The sequence below is a fragment of the Balaenoptera physalus genome (assembly GCF_965194825.1).
Source record: "Balaenoptera physalus genome assembly, chromosome: 5".
Lineage (NCBI taxonomy): Eukaryota > Metazoa > Chordata > Mammalia > Artiodactyla > Balaenopteridae > Balaenoptera > Balaenoptera physalus.
In genome coordinates this window covers 26362584-26378623 of record NC_138884.1, presented here as the reverse complement: position 1 = coordinate 26378623, position 16040 = coordinate 26362584, and the positions used below count along the sequence as shown (strand labels likewise).

Sequence of the window (16040 nt, the reverse complement as noted above, 5' to 3'; positions counted from 1 at the left end):
CCAAGGTAAATAAAGCCTGGTCCCGGCCTTCCAGGAGCTCAGAGGCAAAGGGGAGAAGCAAGTGCTGCCCTCCAGGGCCCTCAGCCTTGAAAACCAAAGCAAACCTTCTGAATCCCTCAGCTCAGCGTTTTCTGTCCTTCTCATGTTAATGGGAAGCTTCCAGTATGCCAGTTGTATAGGTAGCAGCACAGAGCTGGTGGTTATCAGCACAGAGCTGATAACCCTCACAGCGCCCCTTACCCAACTCTAGCAAGACTTAGATGCGCAGCCTGGGGGCAGGGAAAGGGCAGCGGTTTTGGGGTCAGACACCCTCGATTTCCAGACCGTGCTCCACCACTCTCCAACTGCATGCTTGAATAAGCCACCTGACTTCTCTGAGTCTGCTCACCTGGAAAGTAGTTCTAATAAATCATGACTTTCAAGGGCTGCTTTGAGGATAAGACCCTGCGTGTGAAACTCCAGGCAAGACCATGGCTCCATATTGGCAGCGGATGGTCCGATGATTTGCACACACCGGTCTGTTGTTTGTCTTGTCTGAAAGAACCCTGCTGAGCCACCAAGACCCACCTCAAATGCCACCTCTTCTAGGAAGCTCCCCTTGACCTGTTCTGCCTGGGAAGAAGGGATTTGTGTCAACCAAGTATCTTCCAGTTGCAGGAATCAGATAAGCCTAAGCTTGTTCTGAGAAGTTCAAGCAAGGCTACCCCAGGGCTCATGCTGTACCTTTGGGGCCATCTCCTCTCTGTCCACTCCCATCTCTGAGCCTCCTTGCTTCTTCTTAAACACTAGCCTCATCCTCTCCTACTACAGATGGCTGCCCCTTGCTGTTCGGGATGGTGACCCCAAATAGTCCCCCTTCCATTGTCCTCTCAGCCCACAATCACCCTTCTAGGTATATGGAAAATTCTCATGGAAGGCTCTGATTGGCTTTGTTTGGGTCACATGCTCACTTTGGAGCCAATCAGCATGGACATGATTTATTGCATGCCACAGTTGGCCAGCAGGGGGCGGTAGAGCACCATGATTGTTCACTCTCCAGAACCACAGGGATGGGGCAGGAGCCTTTTCCCAGTGGAAAGAAGAGAGCCTGGGGACAAGGGCAGCCAGGACCGTGGTCCCCACGTGCAGATGAGGAAAATGAGGCTGGCAGAGGTGAAGCAACTTGCCTAGATGCAAGCCAGGGCAGGGACTGCCCTTTTCCCTGTTAAAAGAACCTTCTGGAATGTTAGAGAACACCTAAGAATGGGAGCAATGGGCCATCCTGTCCTGGTGTGGTTTGCAGGGCGCTGGGACCTGGTGTTCCGAGGTGAGAGAGAGCCCTCCCTGCAGGTGTGATGGGGCTCCCTCCCCCCGAGAGGTGTCAGCTGCATCCCTCAGCCAAATGGAAGGAGGATTAGCAGCTGTGTGGGTTACAAATAACTTTAATGATCTCACTCTCCCTTCCCCTGATGGCTCAGGAGAAGGATGGGTGTTGTGTGAAAGCGCCCACTGGGTCCTGTGAACTGTTCCCTAGAGAAATGGGTGGCGGGAGGGCGGCCTTCTCTCTTCTCTCGCCCCTGCTGGCAGGGAGGGAGGGGGCGAGGCCCCCCTGGTCGGGTCCCTTGGCACGCAGATTCCTTCTCTGGGAATCCATCACCCACTCTCTCCTTCTGCTTCCCTAGTCTTGGGCTCCCAGTCAGACAGGTGGGTGGGGCTTCAGGCCACACGGATGGTTAGAATCCAGAAATACCTGTTGGCATTTAATACATAACAGGAGGTGGGATTTATTGAGCTCAGCACTGTTCTAAGTGTTTTACCTTGTTATCTAGTCCATTCTCACCAGGGGCTGGGGTCCCTCGTTACCCCATTTTATAGATGGGAAAACTGCACGGGGAGCTAGGAAGCATGTCAGGGGCAGAGCTGGGATCTGGACCCAGGTGGCTGACCCGACCCAAGCACTGTCCACACTGCATGTGCTTGTGGAGCGTGCCTTTGCCTTTGCCTTTTAGGCCCAAGTAAAGCAGGTGGAGAGAGAAAGGCCTCTCTCCCTGTCTTCCGCAGGTCACCCAGCATCAGGGCCTCCTGCCCGGCTCCTGACCCCAGTCTGAGCTGGTGAGCTCCGCTCTTTCCGCTTCACAGCAGCTGCTCTGGGCCCAGGGAAGGGAGGCCTTGGCCCTTGGGACTCTCTGATTCCCCCATCCAACGTGCTGCACCTACCCCCAGGCTGCTGAGCCCACCCCGGGCGGGGCTGGTATGGGTTTTAAGAGCTTGTAGGTGGGTCTGTGCCCCTGCAGGCTCTGGGAGGACCACCTCATAGGGTGGGGGTGAGGGACATCACGAGGAGCGGGGAGATGAGGGAGGGGTGGAGGAAGGAGAGAATCCACCTTCTCCTGCTGCTGGCTTGGCAGTGTCATCCCAGTGTCAGCCAGTGTCCCAGGGCCAGGCAGAGCGGGCGATCAGGAAGGAGCAAAGACAGGGGTCCCCTCGTAATGAAGCTCGGCCCCCCGGCTCCATCGGCACTGACCTCCTGTGCACAGGTCCCTGTGCCGGGGGTCCGCCCTGTGACCCAGCCTGATGCAGAGCCTGACACCCGTGCACGCCAGCTGTGGGAGTGACAGGGGGCGTCTGGCGGGGTCCCAGGCAGGCCCCCCTCTTGTTGTCTGCAGACAGGCCTGTTGGGCTTGCTGCCCCGAGTCGGGAGGTCAGAGTTCATCCCCACTGGTCACCCCCGACCCCCGAGGCCTCAGGAGTCCCTCGGCAGGGCGTGCACACGCATACACACACACAGACACACACACACACGCACATGCACGCGCATGCACGCTGGCAACTAGCCCAGCGCACCCTCCTCCTCCCTGCCTCGGGCTCCTCCTCGCTCACCTTGCAGAAGGGGCTCCAGGCCTCGGTCCGGCCCTGCATGCTCACCTGGCCCGTGCTCGCAGCCCCACTGTCTCTCCTGAACACGAAGACTCGGGCGTGGCTTCCCTGTACCCGCAGAGGCTCGCTGCCTCCTGCTGCCCTGCCCTCCTCTCGCCCCTCCAGCCCTGCTGTGTCTGAGAGGCGGGAAGAAGGGCAGCGGAGAGTGCAGACCCGGGGAGTGGTTCCCCGGTGTCACCTCCCGGGCTGTGTGGGAAGGCCAAGGTCAATGCGAGGAGCCCTGTCCCTGCAGCACCCCCTGCTCCCCCCACCCCATGCCCTGGCCTTGGGACACTTGGGCGCTGGCTGGCAGGATGGCCCCTCTGACCCCACCCCCAGCCTCACGGAGGCGCCAACCTCACCCCGCCCTCCACCCTGTCTTCTGGCCCAAACAAGGGCGACCCTTGTCTGGCTGAGCCTCTGCACTCCGGTGATGACCCGGGCGAGGGTCACACGCCTGGACCCGGGGGGAAGCCGCTGGCACACACAGCAGCCCCAGGGCAGCCCCCAGAGACCTGGGCTTGGGCTTCAGTGACGTTTAGATGCCAGATCTTCCCTGCTTTGGGGGCATCTTCAAGCTTAGCCCCCTCCCTGCTTCCCCCATGGGCGGTGGCACTGTCCTGAAGTCTCACGGGCCATAACTGAGGCGACATCAGAGCCAACCCAGCCTTCCCTGGCGTGAGCTGACCTCTGAGGAGAGAAGGGGGGCTTCCTTGGGAAGGAGGGAGCAGAGGGCACTCTCCCCCACCCCCCTACACCCCGCCAGCAGCGCTGGGGGGGCTCCTCACGCCCACCCAGCACCTCCGCAGGCATGTTATTTCATCAGCAGCACTCGGGTCTATTCACACCAATTAAGGTTTTAGAACAGAAGAGAATAGAGCCAGAAAGCGCGTTTCAGTTCTCCACCCACCCTCCCTTCCTCACCTCCGGCGATTAGACAAACCTCTTAAAAGGCAGAACCCTTTGACTGCCAGCTGCCACCGCTCCCCAGGTAGTGTCCGAGAAGCCCCCTCCACTCACCCCTGGTCTGCCCCCTGTCCCTGTGCAGGGGGGTGGCTGGGCAGGTTGTTTCAGGCCTTCCTAAGTCTTCCGAGGGTGACTGTGACTGTGTGTGACCCTGCCACGGCATTCAGTGATCCATTCACTCACTCATTCATTCATTCATTCATCAGTTACTTAGTGAGCCCCTACTGGGGGCAGGTACCTTCTGAACCTGCAGGTCTGGCAGTGAATGAGAGAAGCTTCTGGCCCTTCAGTGCATTTGGTTTACGAAGCATTTACTGCGTCTTTGTCGTCCCCGGGGCATGGGGGGTGGGCGGCTCTGCTTGGTCTGTTCCTGTTGGCTGCTGCGGGGGTTGTCTTTCTTTCAAGGACCACTTCCCCCATAGGTGGCCAAGCCAGGCCCTGGGGACTCAGACAAGACACGCCTGCACGGGGAGCCCCCGCCTCTGCCGGGGAGGTAGAGGCACGGGGGGGGGGGGGGCTGCTGGCCTACGGGTGATTAGTGCTGCAAGGTGAGCCCGGAGGGGTCCCCACCTGCCCCTCCAGCTCCCATCTCCACCCTCTCCACAGAGACTATACCTGGAGGCCGACCCCATGGGCTGCATCCACAGGCCTCCGTGCCCACTGGCTTCTGGCCGGGTTTAACCACTGGGGACCCTAGAAGGAGACTGAGGGTGGAAAGAGAGGCCAGAGCATTTATTCCCCCTTGTTTCCTGTCGTCTTGGCTGACTGTGTCCCTTTGGGCACAGCTCCCTTCAGAGGACAGCCCCCTTCATACACTTCTCTCTGGCTCTGTCTCTTTCTCTCTCTCTCTCCTGTGACTCCTCCCTCCCCTCACCTCTCAGGCCTGGGGGTGGTTTCAAAATCTCCAAATGTACCAGTCCCAGGGCACAGCACTTTCCCTGTGTTCCCTTAGAACCTTCCAGAACATTTGCGAACAGTCTTTCTGTGGAGCGCCTCTCCAACCACCCAGTTGGCACGTGCCCTCTGCCCCCTGCTGGGGCCCGGGTGGGCCTCACCCCCTTCCGCCTGGACGCCCCTAGAACGTCTGCGGAAGAGCCACTTTATGGAAGGGGCTTTCCATCCTCGTTGCCCCCAGATACCTACCCATCCATCTCTGAACGCAAGGTCAGGGAGAGCAGTTTGGGTGTCGAGAGCAGGTAGCACTAACATGCAGATGGTGGCTCTGGTGGGAGGCCGGCCTCACGGGCACACGGCCATCGCCAGGAACCGCACAGCCTGGGCAGGGAGCTGCCTGTGGGCCGGAACCTAAACGGGGCTTCTGGCCCAGACTTGCCAGGCCCCAAGCCAAGTGAAAGGTCCTTCCTGTGAAGGATCAGAGGTCGGAGGGGCAGACTTATCAGTGAGAAAGGAGACAAAGAGCTGTACCAATCACATTAGGAGACGGATGTCACTCTACCCTCTTCCCTCTGCTGGGGAGATCCCTCTCCTTGAGCAGTTTCAGGAACCAGGCAGCGGAGGGGCCTCCCCAACCCACATCCAGGCCATCACCACCTAGAAAGGACCGACATTAAGGGATGGTCCACAGGCGAGGTGACAGGTGACTTGTAATGACAACTTGTCCATTCTCATGTGGGCCCCCGGGAGGTGGGCTTCCCTGGGTCTCCCATGAAGACGCTACAGGCTGGGGCCTCAGGTACCACACTCTCCTGGTGTCAGCCCAGGTTCTCCCACAAGAAGGAAATATGTTACGAGGACATATGTCACTTTCAGCCTGTGACTCCACATCATTCGGGGAGCCTGAGCATCTGACCCTGCACAGCCCAGCGCACGGGATTACTCCTGTGACTCGGGTGATACTGAAGACATGGCTCATGTGCATAACCCTTGTAAACCGAGGGGGCCTCGTGGCTCATCTTGGAGCAATGACACCGCCAGGAAGCACAGTTCATCTCCTAAAGGGAGGAGGGATTCCAATCTGTCCGCATCTCTCCTGAAGAACATTGAAGGGGACCACTTCCTTACCCTCAGTATTGTTTTCTGGAATTCACTCCCACCTCCCCAGTTACTTTGTATGCCCTGACCCCAGCTGCTCCAAAACCCAACCCCTTTCTCCTGGCACAGGCCCATGTAGGTGGTATTCTTTTCTCTCCCATCTCTTACTGTGTAGATTAACATCCTTCCTCTGGTCCAACAGGAATCCCTTCTCCTTAGGAGAGGTGGGGAGTGGATAGACAAATGTAGAATGCTCTTCAGCAGAACGGGGAGGTCTGTGAACACCTGCACATTGATGGTGTGCAGACAGTGATCATTTAGTCACTCAACTATTCAGACACCAGGAGGGTCCTGGGTCCCCGCCAGAAGGGCACATCTGGCTGATTCAGGGGCCTGCCCTTTGTCAGCCCAGAGTTTGTAGTCCAGTGTCTCCTGTGTTTATTTCCCTTTGCTCCTCTTCTGCTGTTGCCTGGTCTTACTGAAAGTCTAGGGCTCTCTCTTTTGGACTAAAGGGCAAACAAAGTACAAGGGAATGTTTTTATGATGTTTGGGGCAGAGCATTAAACGGGTCTCAGTTCCTGGCCCTGTGTGCTGAGGCAGCCGAGATGTGAGGGAGGACAAGAGACCCTAAGAGAAGGTGGGAAGAGGCAGGCGTGTCCCCCGTCGGCTTCCCGGGCCATGGCCCTGCAGCCCCGGGAGGAGGGGCGGGCTTCTCTCTTCCGTTTCCTCGCCTGACGCCGCTCCGTCTCCCGCCAGCGTCATCATGACCGGGGCCTACAACAACTTCTTCCGCATGTTTGACCGGAACACCAAGCGGGATGTGACCCTGGAGGCGTCGCGGGAGAGCAGCAAGCCCCGGGCGGTGCTCAAGCCGCGGCGCGTGTGCGTGGGCGGCAAGCGGAGGCGGGACGACATCAGCGTGGACAGCTTGGACTTCACCAAAAAGATCCTGCACACGGCCTGGCACCCAGCCGAGAACATCATCGCCATCGCGGCCACCAACAACCTGTACATCTTCCAGGACAAGGTGAACTCCGACATGCACTAGGCGCCACACGGCCACGCGCGGAGCGGCCACCAGGGGGCGCCGGGCCGTCCGTCCAGCATCCCGGGGCCGGACCGCCTTTGCTGGTGATTGTTTGAAAAACAGGAAAAAGGATTCACAGTGAACCGACGTGATTGTCGGCCTTGAAGTTCAGTTCTTTCATCCCGTACTTTAACCGCGTGCAGTCGTTCCCACCTTATTAGGATTTTTACCTCTGCGCGTTAATTTTTCACTCCAGAGGTTCCTTTCTGGGGACGCGGGAGCCCCGGAGCCATTTCTCTCGCGCGCCTCACTGGCCCCAGATCAGGGCTCCGGGGACAGAGAACGAAGCTCAAACAAGCCAGCCAGGGATTCTTTTGATGATAAACGGAGCAATTGCCACTGTTTCAGAGCCGAGGGTCTCACCTTCTTGCTTTTTGGATCGTGAATTCATGCTGAGAATTTGCAAGCTCCTCTTTTAGGTTATTTTAATGTCTTTGAATATCCCAGGTCTGTTACAGTTTCTTGAGAGGAAGGGGAATGGAATCCCATGTGTGTGCCTGTTTTCGTCACCATTTAAACCACCCTTCGCGAGCATCTGACCCGTGCTGGGCGTGGTGCCGGCCCCCCAGGCCCATGGGTCCATCCCTACAGCCGCTCTGTGGCTCTCCTGTCATCCTGCAACCGTCACTGGCACCTCGTGGGAACTCGTACTGGCTCCCTCCATGATCTTTCTGAATCTTCATCACGACCCTGTGAAGTGGTTGCCTATTCATTTCCTCCATAAATGCCAACTGTGCACTGAGTGCCAGGCTCTGTGCCAGGTGCCAGGGATTAAAGGTGAATAACTTGTCATTCCCATTGTGCACACAAGAAAACTGAGGCCCAAGGCCTGCACCAACCAAGGGGGGAGTCAGGAATCCCGTCCAGGCCCTCCCACAAGGCCCTTTATAACCCACCATGTTGGTGGCTCATGTTAAAGCAGCATTCTAGCCTGGAAGCTTCTGGAAACATCTCTTCATGTTGTGAAGCAGGACAGAGCAGGTGGGACAATGACGAGGGTCCGGGGAGAATCGAGACACAGGATGCAGAAGACCCCCGGGGTGCCCCTTGCCTGTTGGGTAACGAGGAACTCCGCCCTCTCTCCACCCCACATCTGTACCCCAGCTCCTTTTCCAGATGCACTGAACTGCCTCCAAAAGAAAATTGCATGTTATCACCATTTTAGGATAAATTTTCTTCTATGACCCACAGTCCCAAAGGACACTTACCCTCGGGCCACAGAGAATGCGGTATTTGCAGGACAGTTCCTCCCGCTCTGTCAGGACCAGATCGGCCCACCCACCAACCACGCCCACTTGTCTTTGCCCTTGGAACTGGCAGCAGAACCACGTGGCTTGCATTCTGATTCAAAAAGCGGAGTTCAGAGGCCCGACCGAATCCGACATTTTTTTTTTTTACGAGATGTAACCTAACCCAGGAAATAGGCCCAACCCGAGATTTTTCTCAACAGATAATGGTCTACTTTTGTGTGTGTCAAAGCACAGAACGCATGTGCACTCACTTCCAGCCATACGATAATTACACAAGGAAATGGGTCCATTGATTTTTTTTTAATCAACATGAATGAAGAATGTTTGTTTATATATCACTGTAAAATCCAGGTGACCTGGACAGTATTATATGTACATATCTATTCTAACTAAAGTTAACAATCACAGGGATGGATTCCTCTTTTTCCCTTTGTAAAGAGGTTCAAAATGTGGTAAATTGTATAGAAATCTTGTTGAAGCCAAAATCCAGCTCTGAGGGCCTTACACAATTACTGGGGTATTTGGTGCGATCCATTTCCCTTTGTGATTCAGATGCTGAGAGGAAATTTGCATTTGCAGATAGAGGTTACTACTGTCAGATCGTAGATTTAACATGGACCATTTCTACAAAGTGCAAATCTGTATTCAAAAGGAGGTCTTAATACAGTTCCTGGTTCCTTACTCTGTTGTAAACTTTGGATACCAAACCAGAAAGGAAAAAAAAAAAAGGGAAAGAAAGAAAAAGATCTTCTCAGAAGAAAAAGCATGTCTTTGGATCCCTGGAAAATAATGATGTCCAAAGCAAACTATGAATAAAATGTGTGTTGAGAAAAGATGCTGAGGGGGAGGGGCAAAACTAGATATGGCAGAAGGGCCAGTAACATAGTCACAAACTTTGCTTCCTTACCGTTTAAATTTTCTGCTCTTTTTGAATGTACGGGCGTTCACATAGTCATTGTGACGTTGTTGGGTTGTTTTTGTTTTTATTTCAGTACTCTCTGAGGACTGATGGCTCGGTGGCATCGGATAAGTGGTGGTAGAGTAGACAGGCCTGACCATTTTGGACTCTGTAACTCATAGGTGCATTCTTGTTTTCTTTGGTGTCTCACAAACTATCCAACTGTTGAATAAAATTATAAATATGTTAATACCAGCTTTTTCCAATAAAATAACAAATGTTACATGGAAAATGAGGCTTGGAATGCTGTTTGTTTTTAATGGGCCATGGGTCCCGTCAGGAGGCATATGGAGGGTGGGGATACACATGGGAAGCCTGGTTCACTTCCAGGCTTTCCTGCCTCCAGCTCCTACGGCAGCTTTTAACCTTTCCGAGCTCTGATTCCAACACTGAGGAAATGGAGCTAATGATAACACTGACCTCGTGGTTTGGGGTCGTGAGGGGAGGGGCGAGATTAAATTGGATAAGGCCTGCAAAGTGCAGTGCCTGGCACGTAAGCTCTCAGTAAATGACAGTTGTCTTGTTTTGTTTTGTTTTGCTTTGCTTTGCTTTGTTTTGTTTTGAAGCAAGGAAGCATAGCCCACCATGATTTTCAAATATTCTCACACTCTCCCCTCACCTTTTTTGAACCTCACATCCAACTTGAGAATATGGTACAGATGAGGAAACTGAGGTTCAGAGAGGTGAAGGAAGTGGCTCAAAATCACACAGCTAGCAGGTGCTGGAGCCACGTGTCTAGTTTGGCCCAGTTAACTCCTAATACGGTGCTCCCCCAGCAGCACCACCACACGTGCTTCAGTGTCCTGGGGAACAAGATCTGGGAGGAGCCAGACCACAGGGCCTCTGGATTGGTTCTGGAAGCCAGAGAGGCCCAGCCCCACATGCTGCGATGGCTGAGATAAGCCAGAGACTGTGTGGGGAAGTGCTTCATGTACCCCATGGCTTCCCTGCTCCCCTCCTGGGAGCCCAGGCCTTGCCTCCACTTTCAAGGGGGCGTTTTAACTTCGGGCCCAGCAGGAGGAAGGAAGTGGCTGTCCTGGTGGGTCTGCTGGCAGGACTTTGATTGGCTAAGTTCTCCATCAACCACTCCACCCCAGGACAGAGGATAAAGGAGGAGAAAGCCACTTCCGGGCTGTGTGACCTTGGACAATGGGCTAACCTCTCTGAACCCCATGTGTAAATAGAGGGCAATGCCACTCCTTCTTGCTGGGATGACTAGTGAGGTAATAAAAAATACCTCGTTAAACCCTGTGGCCCCATTGTATGGGGGCTTTACATGTAGTATCTCGTTTAGGCTTCAAGTTATGCCTTTTGTGGGGGAAGGGGGGGAGTACTAGTGTTATACCCATTTTACACCTGGAGAAACTGAGGCTTAGAGAGATTAAGATTTAACTTGTGCCGAAATTCATAGGACTTGTAAGCTGAGGAGTCTGGATTCAAACTCAGATGGTGGAAGCGCCGGCGCATGGCAGATGCCCAAAGGATGGTGACAATACCGTGGCCTCAGCCCCACCCAGCACTGACTGAGCACCAGCTCTGGCCCTCCGCAGGTGTGATTAAGATTATGGACCTTGAGATGGGGAGCGTATCCTGGATTATCCAGGGAGGACCAGTCTGTCACATGAGTCCCAGAAGGTAGAGAACCTCTGTTGGCTGTACTCAGAGGGAGATGCAGCAATGCAAAAAGGGTCAGAGAGATGTGACATGAGGACTCCCCCTGTCATCGCTGGCTCTGAAGATGGAGAAGGGGCCACAGGCCAAGGAGTGTGGGTGGCCTCCAGGAGCTGGAAAAAGCAAGGACATGGACTCTCCCCCAGCCTCTGGAAGGAACACAGCCGTGCCGACACCTCGATTTTAGCCCAGCGAGGCCGCGTGGGACTTCTGACGCCTCCCCCCAGACTGGAGGAGAGCAAGTGTGTTGTTTTAAACCGCTCCAGTTTGTGGTCCTTTGTCGCAGTGGCTCTGGGGAGTGGACACACTCAGGTACCTTCATTCTGATCTCACAGCCAACACTTTCAGCAGACTCCTGCCCACTTTCACAGATGAGGACCCCAGAGAGGTCCAAGTACTCGCCTAAGGCCGAGCAGCAAAGGCGGGACCGGCCTCCACGTGGCCTTTCTTGGGGGCAGCCAGGGTGGCGCCTTGCTGGGAGCTCCGAGCAGTGCTCAGGGGCTGGCAGCCGGATGGTAGCACAGAGGGGTGTGGGGCTGCTAGAGGGCCAGGGCCCTGCGGGGAGCGGCACACGCGGACGGGGAGCGGCACACGCGGACGGGGAGCGGCACACGCGGACGGGCCCCGGGCTGAGCTGTGGGCAGGCCACAGGGCGAGCACTCCAGGGGCCACGTGAAACAAGGCTCAAACTCTGCTGCCCTCCCCAGACCTCTTCCCAACTGCAGACCATCCTCTGCTCAGATGAAAGCAGAGCCATCACCCTGTTTCCCCCGAGCCCTGAGCCTCTGAGGCTCCTGACACCCCCTGGACTATGCCCTTGAGCCTTGGCCTGGAGTGTGGGCCCCTCGGTGACCCGCCCAGCTGCCCCGTCAGCATCCTGACCCTCCACGCTCCGTGTCATTGTTGTATTAACAGCGGGCACTTCTGAGCCACGCGCTGCACCAGGCACCGTGCTGAGGGCTTTGTGTGCGTCATCTCATTTCATCTGCAAGTCACCGTAAGACAGGATGCTGTGATTTCCGTATTTTACAAAGATGGAAACTGAGGCACAGAGAGAGAGGGGTACCTCACCCAAGGCCACAAACTGGGAATCCGACCCCAGGCAGTGTGGCCCCAGGCTGGGTCCTGGAGTCTCCACCACCTGAGCCACTGCAGGGCCCCGTGGGTGACGTCTGAGGGGTGTTTTCGGGCCACTGTTCCTGCTTGTCCTCTGCTGGGAACTAACTTCGCAGCCTGGACCGGCAGGCTGGGTCAGGGCCCGCAGAAGTTGAACGGCTCGAGGAAACTTTAGCAAAGGCTTACCAGCTTGGAGGGATGGTTTCCTAGCAACAGAGAAGCCTTTAGAGCTCAAGATAATTGCCCGAGTTGTGAGTGATTCATTTAAAACAGCCGTGTCCTCTTTTAAAAAACAAAGCCCCATTGTCTCTACCTGGATGCTGTTAGAATTTCACGTGGGGCCCACACAGTCAAGTGACAGGATGAATTTCAGAGAGGAACTGACATCCGCAAGAGGCAGCAATATTAGGAGGACAAAAGTAAAAATAAAAATGGAAAGGAATCCATTATTAAAATTATGCGAAAAGATGTACAAACATGCAAAATAGAGATGGATGGCTGGAGAAGTGACTTATTCATTTAATACACATGTAACGCCTAGGAGAGGTGCCAAATGAGAACTAACTTCACCATTTATCTTTACAAACCTGCTTAATCACTCATTTGTTCGTTCAACAAATGTTTTTGGGGTGCCCACTATGTGAGCTGCACAGAGGCTAAGTGGTTCAGGGCAGGGACGCTGGAGCCCAGTTCAGGGATTCAAAGCCTGGCTTAGATGGCAGTTGTGGATCTTGGGGACGTGATCTACCCTTGCTGCATCTCAGTTTTCTCATCCACAAGGCATGGAGAATGATAGTACCTACCTCGTGGGGTGGTGCAGATTAAAGAAGAAAATCCTTGCATAAGTGGTCAGCACGGAGCCTGGTGCCCCTGGAAGCCTGTTGAATGACATCATCGCTCTGCCCTCGCACTGGGACCAAGCTTCAGTGAAGTCTTGCTAAACCCTGCAGCTCAGTCCCTGTGGGAAATCAGGGTAGCCTGTGTTCATGCTGAGGATGAAGAGGCCTTGCGCGCGGAGGGCAGCAGAGAGCCTGCGGGAGGGAGGAGGGGGCCGGGGGAGGGGGAGGTCGGGGAGGAGGAGGGGTTTGCTGTGCCCGGAGCCAGCAGGCTGACCAAACCACCGACACCACCCAGGAGGATGGTCTGGGCTCTGCGTGCACCCCCAGGACCCCTGGCACTGCCGGCCAGAATCTGGAGTCCCTGCAGCCGTGCAGGCTGGGAGGGCAGGGATGCTGTTCATCGCCACCAGCAGCCACTTTCCCCTCTACTGGTAACTGGGCCATGAACTGGTTCGGAGAAACCTCCGCTCCCTCATGTGTGCAGGCTGGGTGCAGTGTCGGTCCAAGTGTCTCGCCCCCTTTAGTCATGGGGTCAGTGTAGGAGCCAAGCGAGGCCAACCCAAGCTCTCCCCTGACTCTCAGGCCAGGAGAGGCATGTTGTATCCATTCCAATTACTTCCAGTGGCCAGAAATTAGGCCCGCAGCAGGGGAGGCTGGGAAACAGGGCTGTTCCTGGGTAGCCAAAGGTCCAGCTCAAGGTCAGGGCTCTACTACCGGAGAAGAAGGGCACCTGCGAGGGATAAAGATAAATGGAGTGGTGCTGGTATCTTCTGATGCTGGAACTGTGCAGAACCCTGTGCGGGCCCCCTCCCAAGTACAAAGGTCCCTCTATGTCCCCTGCCTCTTGTTTGTATAAAAGCTGAAGTCTCCCAGGCCTCCCAGAGTCACAAAAGACAGGCTCGAGCAGTTAACGATGAGGACGATAGAGTCACAGATTCAGTAGCTGATGTACATTCCTGAGTTGTTTTACAGATACTATAACTGCCACCAGAGGGAAAAGCTAACTGCATGATGACCAGACTATGACATAAGCCGCTCTGTCTTGAGCAGTGTTGAATCTGTGGCTAGCACAATTCCAAGAACTGCCCTCAAGAGAATGGGATTAACACTACTGCTCATAATAATCTATATCTCTGTGGGTATCAAAATAATGGTAGCTTGTTCTGCCGGTATATGTAAATGGGCAGCTAAAACTGTCAGCAAAGAGATGCTTCAAACCCATGTCGATACCTTTCACTCTAAGACCTCGACGCCCTTTCTCAGGATTAAGCAGTTACAGAAGATAGACCTTCGTCCTTAATCCCATAGAAATTGAATGATATCTGAAGTGGGGCATTTGTAAGTAGCTCCTTGCAGGAAACAGTCCTCTGCAGGAAATCCCTTTTCTCTTGTCACTGCAGCAAAACTACATCGTGACTAACTTTTAAATCAGGCTCCCCCATGCCCTACTCATCTCTGGCCCAAGCACACCTTTCAAATCTTTTGCTCACACAATACCTTCCTAACTTGTTGGTTCTTTCTGTAGATCAAGAAGTAGAAATAAAGAATAAGTAATTAACAGATGACCAGATCTCTTCCTTAGCTTCCCCTTCAGTAATCTCACAAACTGTGTGAACAAGATATTAGCTAAAGAAACATCATGAGCAGTTGACACGTCTGCACACAGAGGGAGATGGCGACGGCCCTGAGCTCCCGTCTCCATGATTAACTGAAACTACTTCCCTTTTTCCCTTTAAAAACTTTCGTGGCCGAGCAAAACCTTCAGAGTTGGTTTTCTGGGGACACTGAGTCTGCCTTCTCCCCAGATTGCTGGCTTTCTGATTAAGAGCAGTGTTTTCCATTTCTACCAATGGAAAATTATGTATTGATTTTTGAGCGGCGAACAGCCGGACCTGAGTTCTATAAACAATGCTTGCGCCCAAACAACCCCCAGAGAAGCCCTCGTTTTTGCGTTCCAGTGGGACTTTGCAGCCAGAGTCAGCCAGAGTCCATTTCTGGGAGCTGCCAGCAAGCAGTCCTAATGATGGAAGAGATCTATGCCCACTCAGTGGGCCCGGTACAAGGGGGTCAGGGTCCGCTTCTGCTACGGTGGCGTGAGCACCTCGGGGATGGCTCTGCCGGAGACAATCACACACTCGGGACAAGAAACGACTCACCAAAGGCACTGACAGCGAACGTGGGCAGGCGGGCCCCGGAGAGGAGCAGAAACTCGGGAGAAGGGGCAGCTGAGGCGAGGGTCCCAGATGGGCAAGTCCAGCCTGAGGGCAGCCGAGGCTGCGAGGGGAGGTGAAGACACTCCTGGGTGGAGGGCGGGACCCGGCTTTAGCCAGGGAGCTGGGAACCTCTGAGAGGTTCTAGGTCCCGTGGGTGGCAATTCTCTGCCTGGTTCGGGTCTTAAACCCCATGCTGAGGGCAGGGACCCTCAAGGAGGCCGAGCAAAACCCCTCACTTTCGGGGATAACAGGCAGAGAGAAGGAACCCGAGGGTTTCCGGGCGGCACCTTGGGGTGGGGGTGAGGGGTCTCAGAAGCCACACAGAGGGGCGGCGGGTGCTGGGGTCTGGGGACTCGAGCCCTGTCGCTGGCCCACATCCGACGCCCTGTCCCTCCTGCTTGGGGGGGCCGGTCACCATCAAAGAGCCTGGCCTGTCTTCGCCAGAGCAGCAGTCAAGGGGGATCTGGGGCGAACAGGCACCACCTTGGGGGAGGGAATCCCCAGAGACTGAATGGGGGAGGCAGCCCAGAAGCAAAAAGAAGAGGAGGTGGGGGGGACCCAGGACATGGATTAAGGGAGAAACGCAGAGATCGGGACATCAGCCAAGGCCAGAGAAGTGTCCCGTCCAGGAGCTAGAGCTCACAGCTTCCCCTGGCCTCGGGTCCCAGCTACGGGGGGTGGTCAGCAGCCCTGCAGTGGGGCTGGAGGTAAGTTCGGTGCCAGGACCAGGGCAGCAGAGGGGCCGGGGGAGGCAGGGGTGAGACTGAGCAGATTACGGATGCTGGGCTCCGATTTTAGGGGTTTTAGTCTTTAGGGTGTCGACGAGCGCTTCCACCTGGAAGCTGGACGAGGAGCCGCGAAGGAAGAGAAAGCGGGACGGTGAAGGGCCTGAGGCCTCTTCCAGGTGTGAGGCCAGGTGCTCCTGGCCGGCAGGGGCACGCACGGCAGCAGCAGGCAGAGGGGACTGGGGCAAGCCCTCCTCCCGGGGCCCTGAGCAGTGAGCCGGGGCGGGGGGCCCTGGAGGCGGCGCTGCCTCATAAGCCAGCAGGACTC

General features: G+C 55.3%; 1 protein-coding gene across 7 annotated transcripts in view; it reads left to right on the top strand.

Moving 5' to 3' along the window:
* The window catches only part of PPP2R2C (protein phosphatase 2 regulatory subunit Bgamma), a 165051-nt gene that overhangs the window by 130470 nt on the left and 18541 nt on the right, over positions 1-16040 (top strand). For 3 of the 7 annotated variants that reach the window (XM_082462547.1, XM_082462548.1, XM_082462552.1), the window contains one exon: positions 6610-9380. The exons of the other annotated variants lie outside the window; for them this stretch is intronic. In XM_082462547.1, coding sequence (XP_082318673.1) covers positions 6610-6901 — 292 coding nt within the window. In that variant the 3' untranslated portion in view covers positions 6902-9380. Of the gene's footprint in view, positions 1-6609; positions 9381-16040 lie in introns of those variants that run through there. 7 annotated transcript variants of the gene reach the window in all.